The 16212-nt window shown below is 34.4% G+C and overlaps 1 protein-coding gene across 4 annotated transcripts in view; it reads right to left on the bottom strand.

Moving 5' to 3' along the window:
• Positions 1-336: 336 nt before the first annotated feature.
• Positions 337-16212, bottom strand: part of LOC110447627 — a 67971-nt gene continuing 52095 nt past the window's right edge. For 2 of the 4 annotated variants that reach the window (XM_021493461.1, XM_021493462.1), the window contains 15 exons: positions 15767-16067; positions 15060-15129; positions 13659-13997; positions 13221-13428; positions 12779-12910; positions 12366-12542; positions 11533-11656; positions 10456-10610; positions 9850-10018; positions 6809-6935; positions 5209-5716; positions 4612-4654; positions 3978-4183; positions 3530-3611; positions 337-3081 (listed from right to left, as the gene is read on the bottom strand). In XM_021493461.1, coding sequence (XP_021349136.1) covers positions 2801-3081; positions 3530-3611; positions 3978-4183; positions 4612-4654; positions 5209-5716; positions 6809-6935; positions 9850-10018; positions 10456-10610; positions 11533-11656; positions 12366-12542; positions 12779-12910; positions 13221-13428; positions 13659-13997; positions 15060-15129; positions 15767-16043 — 2898 coding nt within the window. In that variant the 5' untranslated portion in view covers positions 16044-16067 and the 3' untranslated portion in view covers positions 337-2800. The remainder of the gene's footprint in view (positions 3082-3529; positions 3612-3977; positions 4184-4611; positions 4655-5208; positions 5717-6808; positions 6936-9849; positions 10019-10455; positions 10611-11532; positions 11657-12365; positions 12543-12778; positions 12911-13220; positions 13429-13658; positions 13998-15059; positions 15130-15766; positions 16068-16212) is intronic. The other 2 variants (XM_021493465.1, XM_021493463.1) reach the window with 2 other exon arrangements.

The following is a 16212-nucleotide window of genomic DNA, read 5'->3' as shown; positions in this document are numbered from 1 at the left end:
ATGGGCCTTCAGTACACTCTCTTTCTCCGTCATCACACGAAGAGTACAGAAAGTGATTAGCAATATTCAAAACCGAAATTGTCATGCAGTGGACATTTTCTATTATTTCGTGCTTTCTAAGTTAGCATAATGTATAATAGTTGCATATTAAAAACTCCAAGAAGTTTTTTTTTATATGTTTACACATCAAATTTGAAGAAATTATTATCAAGGTATATGGTATAACACACTTAGCTACGAGTATCATCAGTGTCAATGTGCTAATACTTGGAAAAGTTTAATACTCGTGTAAATTGTATACATCATATGATGCAAAAATGTGCATAGGTAAAACAATAAAACAAATTCAAACAATGTTTTTAGTCTTTTATATAATATATAAAAGCAATTACGTCAATGATTGTGATTATAATATAGTTCTTCTATATGGTGGAACATACATGTATTTATGCTACGGAGGCAAACTACTGTTTGTAACGTATTGATGTTTTCTTCTAACACGATCAGAGATATTGAGAAAAATGTAAAAGAATCTTTGATTAATACGAAATCACTTTGTAGTATTATTCACCACGTCTGTTATTACATGTATTATATTAACATCTGTTCTGTTATTTGCTGATTAATACATATACAAAACACCAAACGTATTGGCAAAAAGTGTTAGCTAATTGTCAATTATGACCTTTGAGTTTTCTAGTCTAACTATATGTATAAGATATTGTTACACGATAGACAATATGTTCCTCTATAGGAAAAAATAGCAAATACTTATGTCGCTTGTATAGACATGTGTCACAATAAACCGTCACCAGATATTGAATATCTCGATAAACACATAAAATATTTCAAAGTTATGGTCACATGAGTTCATATCAAAGAGTAAAATAGCAAAAGTAAAACAAATATTAGACAGGGGTAATTGAATCAATTGACAATTATACATGGGTTGACCAAGCCTTGCAAATGCTATGAAATTGATGAAAGTGTCCTAAAAGCACCTTTTAACTAAAATGCATTAAAGGGGTCAAAATGAGCCTTGAAATGGATTATGATATAAAACAATTATTGTATATTGATTTTGGTGGTTTTGTGATGCAATTCTGATAGAAATGAATTAAGAAAATACAAGTAAGTAAAATCATGTTGACTTCTAGATTTTCGGACTTACGACCAGTGTGAGATTTTTTTTATATTTATATGATGAGTTTAGATTAATCTGGAATACACATACAGGTCTCTGTATTTTGAGAATGTGAAAATGGTGTGAATTGTTACGCCTTAATTTTACTTTAAAAGGCCCTAAAGACCTTAAATTTCATAGTGAAATTCCTGTATGAACTCCATTTTTGAAGAACAAGGACTGCAGGTACCTACTGTCAAACCTTGTACAGTTACAGAACTGTTAAGTCCATAGTGTAAATGTTGGTAGTTATAGGAGAACTAGGATTGATAGTCAATAGACATTTACAGGATATATAGGTACAAACTGTAAATATATATGCATTTATGGGAGACCTTGGAGTATAGGTCAATAGACATTTATAAGACAGGGAGGTACAAACTGTTCATTTATAGACATTAATGGGAGAACTAGGGTTGTAGGTCAATTGACATGTATAGGTCAGGGAGGTACACATAATAAATATATAGACATTAATGAAAGAACTAGGGTTGTAGGTCAGTAGACATTTATAGGACAGGGAGGTACAAAAAATAATAATATGGACATTAATGAGAGAACTAGGGTTGTAGGTCAGGAGACATTTATAGGTCAGGGAGGTACAAATGATAAATATATAGACATTAATGAGAGAACTAGGGTTGTAGGTCAGTAGACATTTATAGGACAGGGAGGTACAAATGATAAATATATAGACATTAATGAGAGACCTAGGGTTGTAGGTCAGTAGACATTTATAGGACAGGGAGGTACAAAAAATAAATATATGGACATTAATGAGAGAAATAGGGTTGTAGGTCAGTAGACATTTATAGGACAGGGAGGTACAAACTATAAATATATGGACATTAATGAGAGAACTAAGGTTGTAGGTCAGTAGACATGTATAGGACAGAGAGGTACAAAAAATAAAAATATGGACATTAATGAGAGAACTAGGGTTGTAGGTCAGGAGACATTTATAGGACAGGGAGGTACAAAAAATAAAAATATGGACATTAATGAGAGAACTAGGGTTGTAGGTCAGTAGACATTTATAGGACAGGGAGGTACAAATAATAAATATATAGACATTAATGAGAGAACTAGGGTTGTAGGTCAGTAGGCATGTCTGTTAATCTATGGACATTAATTGAGAATCGGGACTGCACGGTATTACTATAACTCATCAGTAAGATTTAGTAGATGGACTTTTTGCGTTTTTGGCGAAGAAACTTGACCTTGCCGTGAAGTTAATTATCTTGTGTAAATTTATTCAGATGAATCGTTTATCAAATACAATAAATAATAAAGCAAATAGTTGCAAAATTCAATGATTTACAAGTAACAGATTTCATACTATATATATGTAACGAGGTTTACCCTTCTGTGGTTAATATGTGGTGATACAAATTTAATGTTTCCATTTAACATTTCAATAGTGAAAAACATTAAAAAAAATAATTGGTTATTGGTATAGAGGCAATATCTAAATATCTCAATACAACAGTTTAACACGCATGATCGTCATACACCCAAACATGAACCTACTATATATGTAATATACTGCACATGTATTGTGATTTACAGTCCGTGCTGTTACACACGTATACGGCATGATACAATGTCAAAACAGTTTTACTTTACTTTCATTTTCACGTAAGCAAGAAGTTCAGCACTACATTTGCATTGCTGAAGAGTCTGTAAGAATTCGCCTGGTAGTCTGTCTCCGAGTCTGATGGCGTAGTCGGACAGTCGGTATTTATCCAGCATCTTCCCCTTCGCGTCTTGTTCACTCAGCTTCATGTTCCTGATATAGTCGACCTGCGCCTCGGGTAGCTTGAGAGCAATCGCCAAGTCCTTCCATTCCGGTCCAAGCATCTTCGACATACTTAGGAGTGACACCTCAGAAAATACACCTACACAGATGTAAATAAACAATCCATAGAATGTAACAGTGGTAGATGTACGTATATACATGTGCTATAAAGTTTTATCGGAGTAGTCTCCCGTGTCACGTGTTATATACATGGTATAATTTATATTATAACCATCAATAAAATACCCGGAATTTGCCGTTTTGTGTATTATGGTATTCCGTCTCCGTATCTTGTTTCTATGTTTTGTTGTTTGACTTCCTGTTTCCGGGAATAAAATGAAAAGTTGAAGAGTGAAGCTGTCTCGATTTATCTCTAAATAATCCTCTCACATCGCAAACCTAGTACACACGTAATGAAACAAGATTTTGACATTGAAAACCATTGATCGAAATATACAAAAAAACTAAATGATAAAAAGAAAGATATCAATTGAAAAATAACAACCATACAGAATACTGGTATGCTTACAACAAATTGATTTACCCACCTGTATCCATGTACAGCGTCACCAACTGACGAGCTTCTTTACACCAAGGATATTGTCTGACAGCATGTAGCATTTTCTCAAGCTGAAACAAGAGGGACATAATATATATTTGTAGATATATATCTTAAAATCAGGATGAAAAAAATGCTGACTTCCCAGGAATCCATTCAGCAACTTAGAAAATAAATGTATGTCATTAAATTTTAACAACACAGGGTGATACGGTAGACGATATACACATCATAGGTTTGCAGAGACATGAAGATTAAACCATAGAAGAAACAATTTGATCTCTTCAAGCAGTCTGGAAGGAAGAATCTTAGTCGCCTTTTTCAATTATGCAGTGGGATATAGCAGGCCCGGTTCTTAAGGGTGAACCTATAATCTACCATTGAATTTTGCTCTATGCCATTTTTGGTATTATTATCAAAACAATAAATACATATACCTTCTTCTGCTTTTCATCCTGGTTCTGGTTTGCCCATATGTATAATGTTGTCGCGAATCTGACACTGTCCGTGTCATTCTTGCATTGTTTCTCCACGCGCGTCTCTATTTCTTTCACTTCATTTGGTGTATCCATCTGAGTAAATATGCTATGCATTTCCTGTCTGTTGGTCGTCTTTGAACCGATGAATTTCGTGAGTGCTTGGACTAAATGAGACGTTTGTATTATGAAGATAGGGTCAATGCAAAGATAAGGTTTTGTTTTGTTATATAGATATAGCTACATGCGAATTACGGAATTATTAGATAACCATATGATGAGTTTAATAAAAACCTGTTCACTTCGACATACATGATTGATAATACCTCTACATATTATCGTCATACACACATGGTTGATAATCATTTTTTATGTTATTGACGTAATACATAGTTGATCATTGTGTCTAGTCTTTTGGTATCCCCTCAAGATGTGTATTTTTTCGAAATTTACAATATTTGCATATTTTATTTTTTGTGTTTGTGATCAGAATTGTCAATCATTTTTATAAGTCGCATGTACTATCATATGTTATAATAAGACAAATGAAAATAATTCTAACACGTTTTAATCTAATCAATTATGTCATACTTACTGTCCCCATTCACTGACAGGTGCGACAGGTACCGCTGTGTCGGCTGTAATTAAGAGGTAAATATCTGAGTAATACTTAATTTATTGATGAAAATCTTAAAAGAAGCCACCAAACTCATGACTTAACCGTAGTAAAATCAACACTCAGCTAACAGTAGCAATTATAAAGTTATACTCAGCTAAACGATAACAAACATTACACTCAGCAAAGCGGTAGTAAACAGGGCTTAACAATAGTTGACGTTTATACTTGGCTAAAAGGTACTAGAGGTTAACCCTGAGCTATCCGGTAGTGTAAATTTACGGGCAGTCATATTTCAGACTCATATCTATATATTTACTGATTTGGTGCGCAACACAGAAAATTCGGCGGAGTGATTAACCAGTGAAATGTAATCAGAACGAAATAAAACGATATAATTCCCAAGGAAAGCATGGTCATGAGCAAGGAGCGGGTTTATATATATGTTGGTAATATAGGTAGCTTATTACCCGATAAACATGTATTTAACTTCTCAAATATGGCAAACACAAAGACATCAAATAAATAATAATGAAGCACTTGTGTAAACTTGTACATGCATGTTAAGCGCCTTACCTTCATCCAGACAACTTCCACGGAGTCAGTCCTCTCCTCTAGAGGTTTCCTGGCCTTGACACGGTAATGCAGTAGACCTCGGTAGCAGTCGTCATCCATCTGTTCCGGACATGTCTTGTCTACGACATATATACTACAGTTCACTTTGCAAATGTCCTTTTGGGTTTTGAAGGGGAATTTCACCACCTCTCCTTGCAGAATTCGTCTACCATTGTGTTGAAGACCAATGTTGCCCGACATGTATAAATCGACGATGTCTCCATCCATGACAGTGAAGTCAGCTAGCTCCATTGGACCTCGCGTGTAGCCTTGCTCCTTCAGTCGACTGATTTCCTTTGGTGCTTGCTCCGTTGGAAGTACATGTATGAACGTTTCGGCCTGGTAATCATCTTCTTTCTGTCTGCAGACGAGAGTTACCGTTGTCCCAAACATTCCTTTTCCAAACTCGTCGGCAATTCCTTTAATATCTGTCTCTGACGAGTCACCAGAGACCGTAAGTGACACCAGACTTGAAATGTACAGAACAATGAGATACCTTCTAGCCTCACTTTTACATTCTTATATTTGCACATAGCTAATTAATACGGTATCACACCTCGATATTTATACAGATGAAACAATTGTTATTGATATTAAAAGTATTTTCTAATTTATTACAATGATGTAAAAAAAACCACCGAAGCAAAACCGCAATAACAACTCAAAATTTATAAAACTAGCGAAAACTCCTTAATCGACGACATGCCCCATTTAATCTAGGGCAAATCAAAGATATTTCACATCTTCAACCGAGAACCAAGAACCAGGGTAGTGACAACAAAACAACAAGGTACACTGATGAGCATAACAAATCAACCTTCATATCATGCAAGGAAATAGTATATTTCTCAATGAAATAATTGTGATTACTGTAATCTGTGGAAACCTTGTGTTGCATGTTTTCGGAGCAAACTCTTGAATACTTGTAAACACAGTAGGATAGAGAAGCTTACTCTACAGTTTGATAGTAAACCATCACTGCTTTTCATGTTGCAAGTACAGATCGAGGAATGGGCAGAGTAGAAGAACCAGTGTCCTGGAGTTAATGCTCATAAAGGTGATACGATCGACGTAAATGTCTTGCGATTATAGACAGCATGTTGTCGATAAATCTCAATGTGAAATTGAAGGACCTAGCTTCGTTTATGTTTCCAGTCTCGATAAGTCTCATATGAATACAAAAACAAATTTAAGATTAAAGAGGGGGTTTAGTGTGTTCCCTTAGGAATTCCCTCCGTCTGCTGGAAATCTTGTATAATAGCTTTGATGGACAACTACCAGCATCAATAAGCTGAATGTAAGGATTTTTTATGAAGTCTCAGAATCCAAAACAAACGAGGCAGATCCGTATCCTTATCATTAATGGGTTTAAGACAGTTTATGATGTTATATCTCATTAAGTGAGTAGAATCCCCTTTTTTTTTAAATGTTTAGTTAATTTTAGATGCAAACCAAAAAGGTGTAATACTAATTTTTGAATATCAGTTATATATTTCAGAAGAAAACTAACCAACCATATGACGTGACGTGTTCATTATTTGGATGACTGATGTTAACTTACTCAAAGTGTCTCTTTCCTGCACTCAACGTGCACTCTAAATTCTTATTGAGCTTTGCAGCCAATTTTGGATCCAGGACTTCCCAGTTTCCGCCATCCGCACGGTAAACCATCACTGACTGCCATTGTTCTGCGAATAATGACAACCTAACGGTGTTAAGACAATACTCATTGCTACTCCTTTTACTTTCTTTGTCATGTTACTGTGATTGGTATTACATGACACTTGACCGTTATATAAAGTGTAATGTAAATCATTTGAAAGTAAAGTTGCTAAAGTGAAAAACTGCGCCTACCAATGATTTTAACCTTCACCCATCAAATAGACCTTGTGTCAATGACCCTGCAGAACCCTCTTGCCATTCCTACTGATCTAAACGATTATGAATAAACAGCTGCGATTCTTTTGTGCATAAAAATATATTTGCCGCCTGCTGGAAATAATCATTTCTACACTTAACTTTGACCTTTGACCTTTGACGTTGATTTATTGTCAGGGTTATCTTCTAGTATGGCCAACACCAGTACAAAATGTGAATGAAATAAGATAAAAAAAAGTTTTTGCAATATTGTGTCGTCACGGTTGATAGCCGTACGGACGAATAGACGGACATTCATTTCTATTTTGTTTTTTGTTTTGTTGTCTTTTTGTTTTTGTTTTGTTTAGTCAATACTAAAATTACAACATGCAAAGATATACATAATACGTCTTACAGTATCATTTCCTGCAAATATGTTTATTTGAGGACTCGCACTACCAATTCAGCCAATCAGTAAGTGTTTCATACGATTGTTATTCCAACCTAAAATTAGGTAAGATTAAATACAGTGCCTTTGAGTAATTTAAATATGTAATTGTAGACATAAATTTAACATGTTTTCAACTTTTGAATAATGTGTAATTTTGGTAGATTTCAATATGTGATGACGGATTTATATGGGGCCAGGGGTGTTCCCGTCCCGCTTCACCGGTTTGGCTTGTAAACTTCCGATTGTCAAAAGCAGTAGCCTGTAGCGCTCTCGTATATGCCAATAAACCTGCCACAAAATGCCCTCTGAATCCTTGTCAGGTATGTATCTATGAATCTACACAGATGCCGCGTGTGTTAGACTTAAAATATTAAAGCAAACTATCAGCTAAAAGTTATAACGTATACTAAATGATTTAGTTGTATGAGTCCTTTACTGGGTACGGTATGCAGTTTCACTCCAATAATTCTGTTGTACCGTAATTACGAAAAACATATACTTGTGCAATGAAGTGCTCAACAGAACCTTAATGAAGATTGTATACCAACAGGGAATATACAGCACATATACGATTAGATGATGAGAGCATCTCTTACCCATTACTACCGACTAATTTAGAAATTTTCATGAGAAACAGTAAAAGGTCGAAAGATTTATACAATATGCTTTGTCGAAATAACACTATTCCTACCGGAAAAAGAAAGTGGAACAACATATTTGAAATGGATGAAGAAACTTGGAGAAGTATATATGCAACCCCTTTCCGAGTTACTAAAAGCTCCAAATTACATTGGCTGCAATACAGAATAAACCAACACATATTAACAACAAATTCATATTTATTCAAAATTGGTTTAACTGATAGTCCACTCTGTTTCTTTTGTAAAACAGAAATAGAAACAATTATACATTTAGTTTTGGAGTGCAGAGACGTGCAGGAATGTTTTGAGAACTTTGAATTTGTATTAGGTGCTCTATTGATTCCATTTACTTTTAATAAAGAAACTTTCATTTTTGGCATGCACAATGATAAAAATATATACTACACAACAGACAATCATATATTGATCATTATGAAACAATACATCTATAGAGCAAGATGTTTACAGCAAACTTTATCTGTTTCAGCATTAAAATCTATTATAAAAGATAATTATGTGACTCAAAAATATATTTGCGTTAGCAAGGGTAATGAGAATGTAGCAAAGTTTAATAATATATAGAAAAAATGGAATAAGCTGCTAGAAATAACACCCAACCCCTGACAGGACGAAATTAAGAAATAATCTATGATACTTTTCTAATTGATATTTTCATGAATGTTAATCAATTTGTTGTTAACATAAAACGGCACCGTCTCTCTCTCTCTCTCTCTCTCTCTCTCTCTCTCTCTCTCTCTCTCTCTTTGTGTGTGTGTGTGCGTATGTGCGGCTGTGTGGGTGAGTATGTGCGGCGTTTTGGTTGCGTATGTGTGCGGAATGGTGAAAGAGGATGTATGTCTATATATTTCATTACATTTTTGTTTTTATACAAATATGTATAAATTATCAGCAGTAATATATGTGATTGGATTTGATAATTAATGAGGGTATTATTGATAAAAACTAAGGATGTTGTTGGTGATCATGAAATTTAGGTCAGCAATGATAATGTTGATGATGATTTTATAATTGATGAGGATGATGATGTATTATTGTTGACAAGGATTGATCATAATGATAATGGCGTAGATGAATGAATTATATTTATCATCATGATGATGATAGTTTTAAAATGATAAGGAATGCTTGTTGAAATTTATGATGTAATCATTGCTTGATTGACATGAATGATAATGATAGTAAAAGTTGATGAGGAAACTTGTTGATGATGATGATGATGATAATATTATGATGATGTATGATGATGATGATGATGATGATGATGATGATGATGATGATGATGATGATATGATGATGATATGATGATGATGATGAGTGTTGAAAATTGATTGATGAGTATTATAATGTGATCAATGATTGATATTGATGTGAAAGATGAATGTTATATGACAATGATGATGATGATGATGATGATGATGATGATGATGATAAAGATGACTGATGGCGATGGTTTTATGATGAGAAATATGAATAGATAAATATATATAGATGCTAATGATGAAGATGAAGAATAGATGAAGATGATGTTTATTATGATATTGGAAGTGTATGATGGTGTTGATTGCTTTAATGCTGATGATTTATTTGGAAAAAATAAAACAATTACAAAAAAAAAAGATTGTATACCACTACCTTCTACTACACGGGTTCCACGAATTTCCTTGACCAGTTCACGGATTTCATCCGCTACGCCGTCATTTCCTGACTTGTCAAGGCACATCAGTACTTTTTCAGCAGCAGACGGTTTGTCAAGCAGCAGCTCCAGCAGATGTTTAATCTTTTTGTCTTTCGTCTTTTGATTCTGGAACAAAATTTCATCATATGTGTCATTTTAAAATAAACAACCGAGTGCTCTGTTAAGCTTAACAAATATATAGCTTTAACCAATGCCATAGTGATGGGTAATTGTCGTTGTGTAACATGTACTATAATGTACTGGTATTATAATACTACAAAGATGTTCGTTATGATAAATGTAAGATAATAAAGCTGGAGCAGCTGTTGTGTTAATATATTATAATTATATTATAAATGCATATGTATTTGTTATTTCAAATAAATAGCTGTTATACCATATATGAAATGATAATAAAATAAACAACCATTATGGAAATTGATGCCAATTCAATAAAACAAACAATTTTATTAAGATATTTCGGAATAGCATTAATAGTAATAATTAGCTACAATTTCTATATCGCTGATAGTAACATTAAGTTATAATTATTACAGTAATACCTTGTTATTGTTGGATTCTTTCGTGGTTATCACCCCATCTGTCTGTAAATGTTGAAGAAAGGGATCCAACCGAAAGTTAGAAAGATCTTTGTTCGATGTGAAATACTGGTTGACAGCCGCCCCCATCGCTTTCCGTTCCTTGCAGTGGGATGAAACTTCAATGGAAGTGGATATAACTTTAAATGATGAATATACATCGTTTAAGTGTGGTTCATATCTCACTGACATACCGTATCTATCTTTGTTTTCTTGAGTGTTGTGTTTATTTTACCATGGAAAAACAACTTATCATCAAGTATTGATGCACCTATTAAAAAATTAAATACGCCAATGTAAAAAGCCAAAGTTTAATATACTGCACAGTATGGTTTAATAAGGCAATCGCAATGTAGGGAATATAAAAGGGTGTAGGATAGGGAAATTCCACCCGAGGGGTTTCCCTATCCTACACACTTGGGCATGAAAGAGTATTTTTCTCTCATTCCAACTACCAGAATAAGCTCAGAAACCAGGAAAATGCGTTTGAACTGGCTACCATTTTGAAAATATCAACTTTTCCCCTTAGCTTTTTAGACAAAAACGAATCTGTAAACGAGATTAAGTATACCCAATATTTGCAAACAGAGTCTGCACGGAAAAAATAATCTCATCTTTCTAACGTGTTCGGTAAATACAAATGTATATCGTAATAGGTTTTAATTTCATCACGATGCCTTTTTAGCATTGCGGAATCGGCGTTTTATTGTTACAATCAGTCTCTTTCTTTTCTTTTTTTAATAATAAAAGTTACTTCGTCTGTGTAAAGCTCTGCTCTTTATTTTATTTTTTTCAGATTTTGTTGCAAACCTCTCCGTTTATGTTGTTGTTATGATTTTAACTAACCCCCTAGCTCTATAATGGTCTCTATATTTGTCATGTGTGCCAGAGAGACAAGGACAAACACCGTGGCATTACTTGGTTTAATCTTTGTTTTATTAAAATTTTGTTTGACAATACATCGAAGTACATGTTTATAGAACAGAAAAGGAAACAAAAACAGGTGTCGTGACACTTATGTAAATTTGAGGCATTACTTACGTTGTTCGGGGAATATTTTGACATCGATGTCCTTTGTTGTTGGTTCCATACAGTCCACTTCAATACGCACTTGTGCGCCCAGTAAGTTTTTGACATTCTTTTCCTGGTCATTGTCTGTCCAGGCCTACAATATTTACAAACAAAACGTGTATGTAACAAATCTATTTACCTATACGTTATGTTTAACACACTCAGATCTCGTGCCGACCAGTAACAAATGGAAATATAACCCAATACCTCCAAACAAGGCGAACCGTTAAAACACACACAATAATAAAAACAATAGAAGCTCACAAATATTATTACCACCACCAAATCCATTCCCCTAAATGAAGCTGAACAAGTCCAGGAATTGCAACGAGAATATTTTTCTCAAATGGGACACAATGCTACGTAGAATGTGAAAATAGTATGGAATAATATAAATTAAGAGATAAAAAAACTATTGTGGATGATAATTGTCATAGCAACCTAGTTTGGTTAGTGCACTCTTAGATGGAAATTTATTTTCTCAACATACCTATATCTATCAAATTTCAATATTCGTCAATGAATAAAATATGTGTGGCATTATGTGATACATGACTTCTGATAGCGTTCTTGTTAAAATATTAAAAGACTGAGTAGTAACTTTTTACCATGGATTGTCCATTTTATATCAAGTTTAACTTTAAAAAGAACAAATCAGTTTAACTGTTTATGAAATATTACAATAATTGTAATAGTACGTTTAACCAAACTACTTACTTTTAACATCATTACATACTATACTAGGTCAGTTATTCAATTAAATAACAGTTATGATGCCTCATGAGATTAAAATGTTTTCTTACCCCAAACTTGATCTTGTCCTTTCCGAATTCTGGGGGAATTTGAAAATGCGCGCAATCCTCCTGGAAGGAAATTCCGTTTTTGTCCACTACTATTTCTTTTTTCTTCGGCACAGCAACAACAATGAGTCGGAATGATTTGAAATTCTGAACCGTAGTCCCAATATAATTCACGCCTTCCTAAGAATATTTTAAAAAAACCCACTTAAAGTGCATAAACGAGTGATCATGTGAATGAAAACATAAGGACGTCCCGTTAACATAACAAGTCGCTAACAAACACACACACACATACACACATCCTAAGACGCCCCTCGCCCCTCCCCCTACACACACATGTGCACACACAGCGGAAATTATTTGTCGAATGCATGGAGTGCTCATCAATTAAGGTGAATCATACTAAATATACGAACCGGAAATGCATCTATTTTTCGACTGTTAAGTTTTTCTGGGTACTTCCATGTTCCATTGTCGATTGAGATCTTGATTTCTGGTTCGTATTTATCCTTGCTGATTGAATATGGCACGTACACCTCCATGGGCACCTAGATAATGCAGATGCGAAAGTATGAACATTATTTCCATCAGTTGCAACGCACATAATCACCTATAACACAAGTAAATAATATGTCATTATTTTCACCAGTCGGATGACGTAGTACAGCTACCATCTAGTACAAACAAGTAAATGAGTACTTATGAATGATGGATAATCCTTAAGTCTTACGCTATCGAAAAGTTTTAATGACTGATATGAACGAATGGCATACAGTTTCTTAAATTAATCAGACTATGAACATCTGGACAAAAATCTCTTCCTAAACCACCGTTAATTAAAAAAATCAAATGCCCTACCTTAAGATCGAGAGAGCCATTTCCGTTGTTTTTGACCAACATAGGACACGACGCCTGCTGCTCGTACGGTATGTAAAACCAGTCTGAGGTCAGTCCTTCCATGTTGTCACACTGAAGTGATGAGTGATCAAAACTCCCCTGCATGGCATACACCACACACAGCACGTCAGTGTTAGCAAACATATCTCCCTCAGGTGTGTCAGTCAACCTGTATATAAAATTATAGCAGAATATATAAGAATACGGTCGGGACCAACCAAACTAATCGAGGAATAGGGGGTATTCGAGTTATGCGAGTTTGAGTAACGGTAATATAGCTATCACATATATGATCAGCAACAAGAAATAGAGAGACTATTCCTATAAACAATAATGAACACATACTGATAAGCTTAATAAAAGCTGAACACGCTTCATTTTTATTTCATCATTACTTACACAAGAGGTTTCCAATTTTTTGGATTTCTTCGTCGTTCTTCCTCTTTTTTGCGTTCTTTCTCCTTCCTTTCCCTTCTTTCTCTTTCTTTTTTCTGTTTATCTTCCCTATCTTGACGCTCCTTTTCAGTTTCTAACGTATCATCATAATTTTTCAAGTGACTTTTCAACCGTCTAATGTCCTCTGTGTCTATCCCGTCATGAGATCTTACTTTTTCGCAGGTGTGTTTCATTTCTTCCAGGAACAGTGCTAGCTTTTGCTGTTGTGCAATCAGTTTGGCTTTTTCTTCAGCTTGTCTTGCAATCATTTCATTATCATTCATCCGTGATGATGCATAAAAACTACATATAAAATTTTGAATAAGTCAATTAATTTACATTATATGATAAATCACAAAGGTACACATGAATAAATCAATCAAACTGCTTGTATCTAATGTTGAAATTTTAATGCTTATATGCTCGAGAAGAAGACGTTCGATGTTTAACCTATATGGTATGAAGATTTGTCCATATGATGATTTTTAACAATATGGTTAGCCCTTTTTAGTTTTTGTCACACTAGATTTATGTGACCTTAACTATTGTTCAACATCATTTCTTTAACACAGTCGTTAGCTTTGCTATCAAGTGAGTACGGGATTATGGTGATATCAAGTGAGCCTATGCAAGACGGTGTGATAATGAAATGATTCCTGAGGACAGGCTAAATTGTAAATATAATTGACACCAATGACCTTGTACTAGTTATTCTAATTTATTTATTTTACAACGGTTATAAAACGAGCTCTTTCAACTAATCAGCCCTTTCGGTCCATTTTGAAGCGCGCATCTTGAATCTATCATATTGTTTTATTTATTCATTTTTTTTTAAAATTAGTATTATAACCACTATAAGTTACAGTCTATATATTACGACACCAGCCCATAGCGGGTTCTAAACAAAAAGTCGGATCAGGATTTTAACACACGTGACATTGTGCGAGGGTTATGGTAAATTATTTGATCTTTGGCAAACACTTTGAGCTACAGACTAGAAAGCATTCTTCTAGAGGACCTTGTGAATATAGGTCAATATCATTAATTTACTCAAAACATTAAAAACTATCTACGAAATTAGAAGAAAACGAAACATAAAAAACTAAATTGCTTCGCGGGAAGTCGTTGAAAGATTTTAGTATTTATTTAGATTAATTGTCCCTCTTAAAATGTATGCATGATTAAATTTTGTTGGTCATTTAACAAAGCGATGTGTAAACAAGCACGTTTTAAACACCGATAAGCAAGGGCCTACGCTGCAGGAGAGCTAATAACATATCAATCACAGGAATCTTTTTTATAATTTGACGTATAATATTTCATTTGCCATTGGCAACAGTTTCAAAGGTTAAAGACTCAACATACCTTTCACCATTGTACGGATTCTCAGTACTATATCCTGCATACCGAATCTCATCTTGTTTCTTTTCGGGGACTGCAGTATAAACCAAAAGTAATAGTTTTGCAAAAGCATAATATATATATTTTTTAATTAAACGTATACATGAAGACTTGAATTCAATATACGCAAGATTTAGTGAATATTGTACAGAACAACCTTACTAAATCGAAGAAGAGATATCACCTTACTAAATCGAAGAAGAGATATCACCCTACGTCAACATAGACCTACTCTGTTCTTAACGGAACTCTTATTAAAAACTTTCTTTTCTCCTGTGCAATCTTTTTAACTTGGTTCCTATTGCCATTTTCAGAAATAAACAAAATAAAATGCTTGTATGTTTTATCAAAATCATATCATTCGGGAATAATAATAACAAGAGTCCCATAGGGCCTGTGTCTCTCACATAGTCTGTTATTAGTACATACATGTTTAAACAAACCAGTTGTTAAACACAAGAAATATCCCTAAGCGTCGTAACTTTTAAGAATGGTGTATATCTTATAAGTTGACAACGAACGGATGATGGACGGATAACGGACGACGAACGCCCTGTCATCGCATACGCTCTCAGCGTTCCGTGTCATGTAAGATGTAAAAGCAAAAGAATGCTATAATTGGCATATATTTCATCAACCGAATGCATTCGATTAAATGCACATTTTCTTACCAAATTTATTGATTAGCCCAGTCATGATCTGAACGTTATCTACCAACGATGTTTTCACCTGGCCACTTAATGAAGTTAGTTCTTTGCCGACGTCATCCACGTAGTCTTGAACGCTTGTAACGCCAGCTTGAGTCCTTGTAGTGACGTCACTCATACGTGACCGGTACTGTTGTAGGCCATCAATTGATGCTTTGGCAGGTGGTCGGGCAATGCCACCCCACTCTCGTGAAAATCTTGTTAGTATATCTATAGCAGGGATGTCACGGTTTGTTCCCATCTTCTTCGGTATTTTTCTCTGCTTCTTCCAGATTTCGAAAAGAAAAAATGATATTGAATAATTGTCGCCTTGTGGCATCAATCATTGGTTTAATGTTTGTTTATAGGTGATTGTGAGGAGTGGTGCGTTTGTGTGTGTGTGTGTGTGGGGGTGTGTGTGGGTGGGTGGG

The sequence above is a fragment of the Mizuhopecten yessoensis genome, unplaced genomic scaffold, assembly GCF_002113885.1.
Source record: "Mizuhopecten yessoensis strain PY_sf001 unplaced genomic scaffold, ASM211388v2 scaffold3537, whole genome shotgun sequence".
Lineage (NCBI taxonomy): Eukaryota > Metazoa > Mollusca > Bivalvia > Pectinida > Pectinidae > Mizuhopecten > Mizuhopecten yessoensis.
The sequence above is the reverse complement of the archived record's forward strand: the minus strand, read 5'-3'. Positions and strand labels throughout refer to the sequence as shown.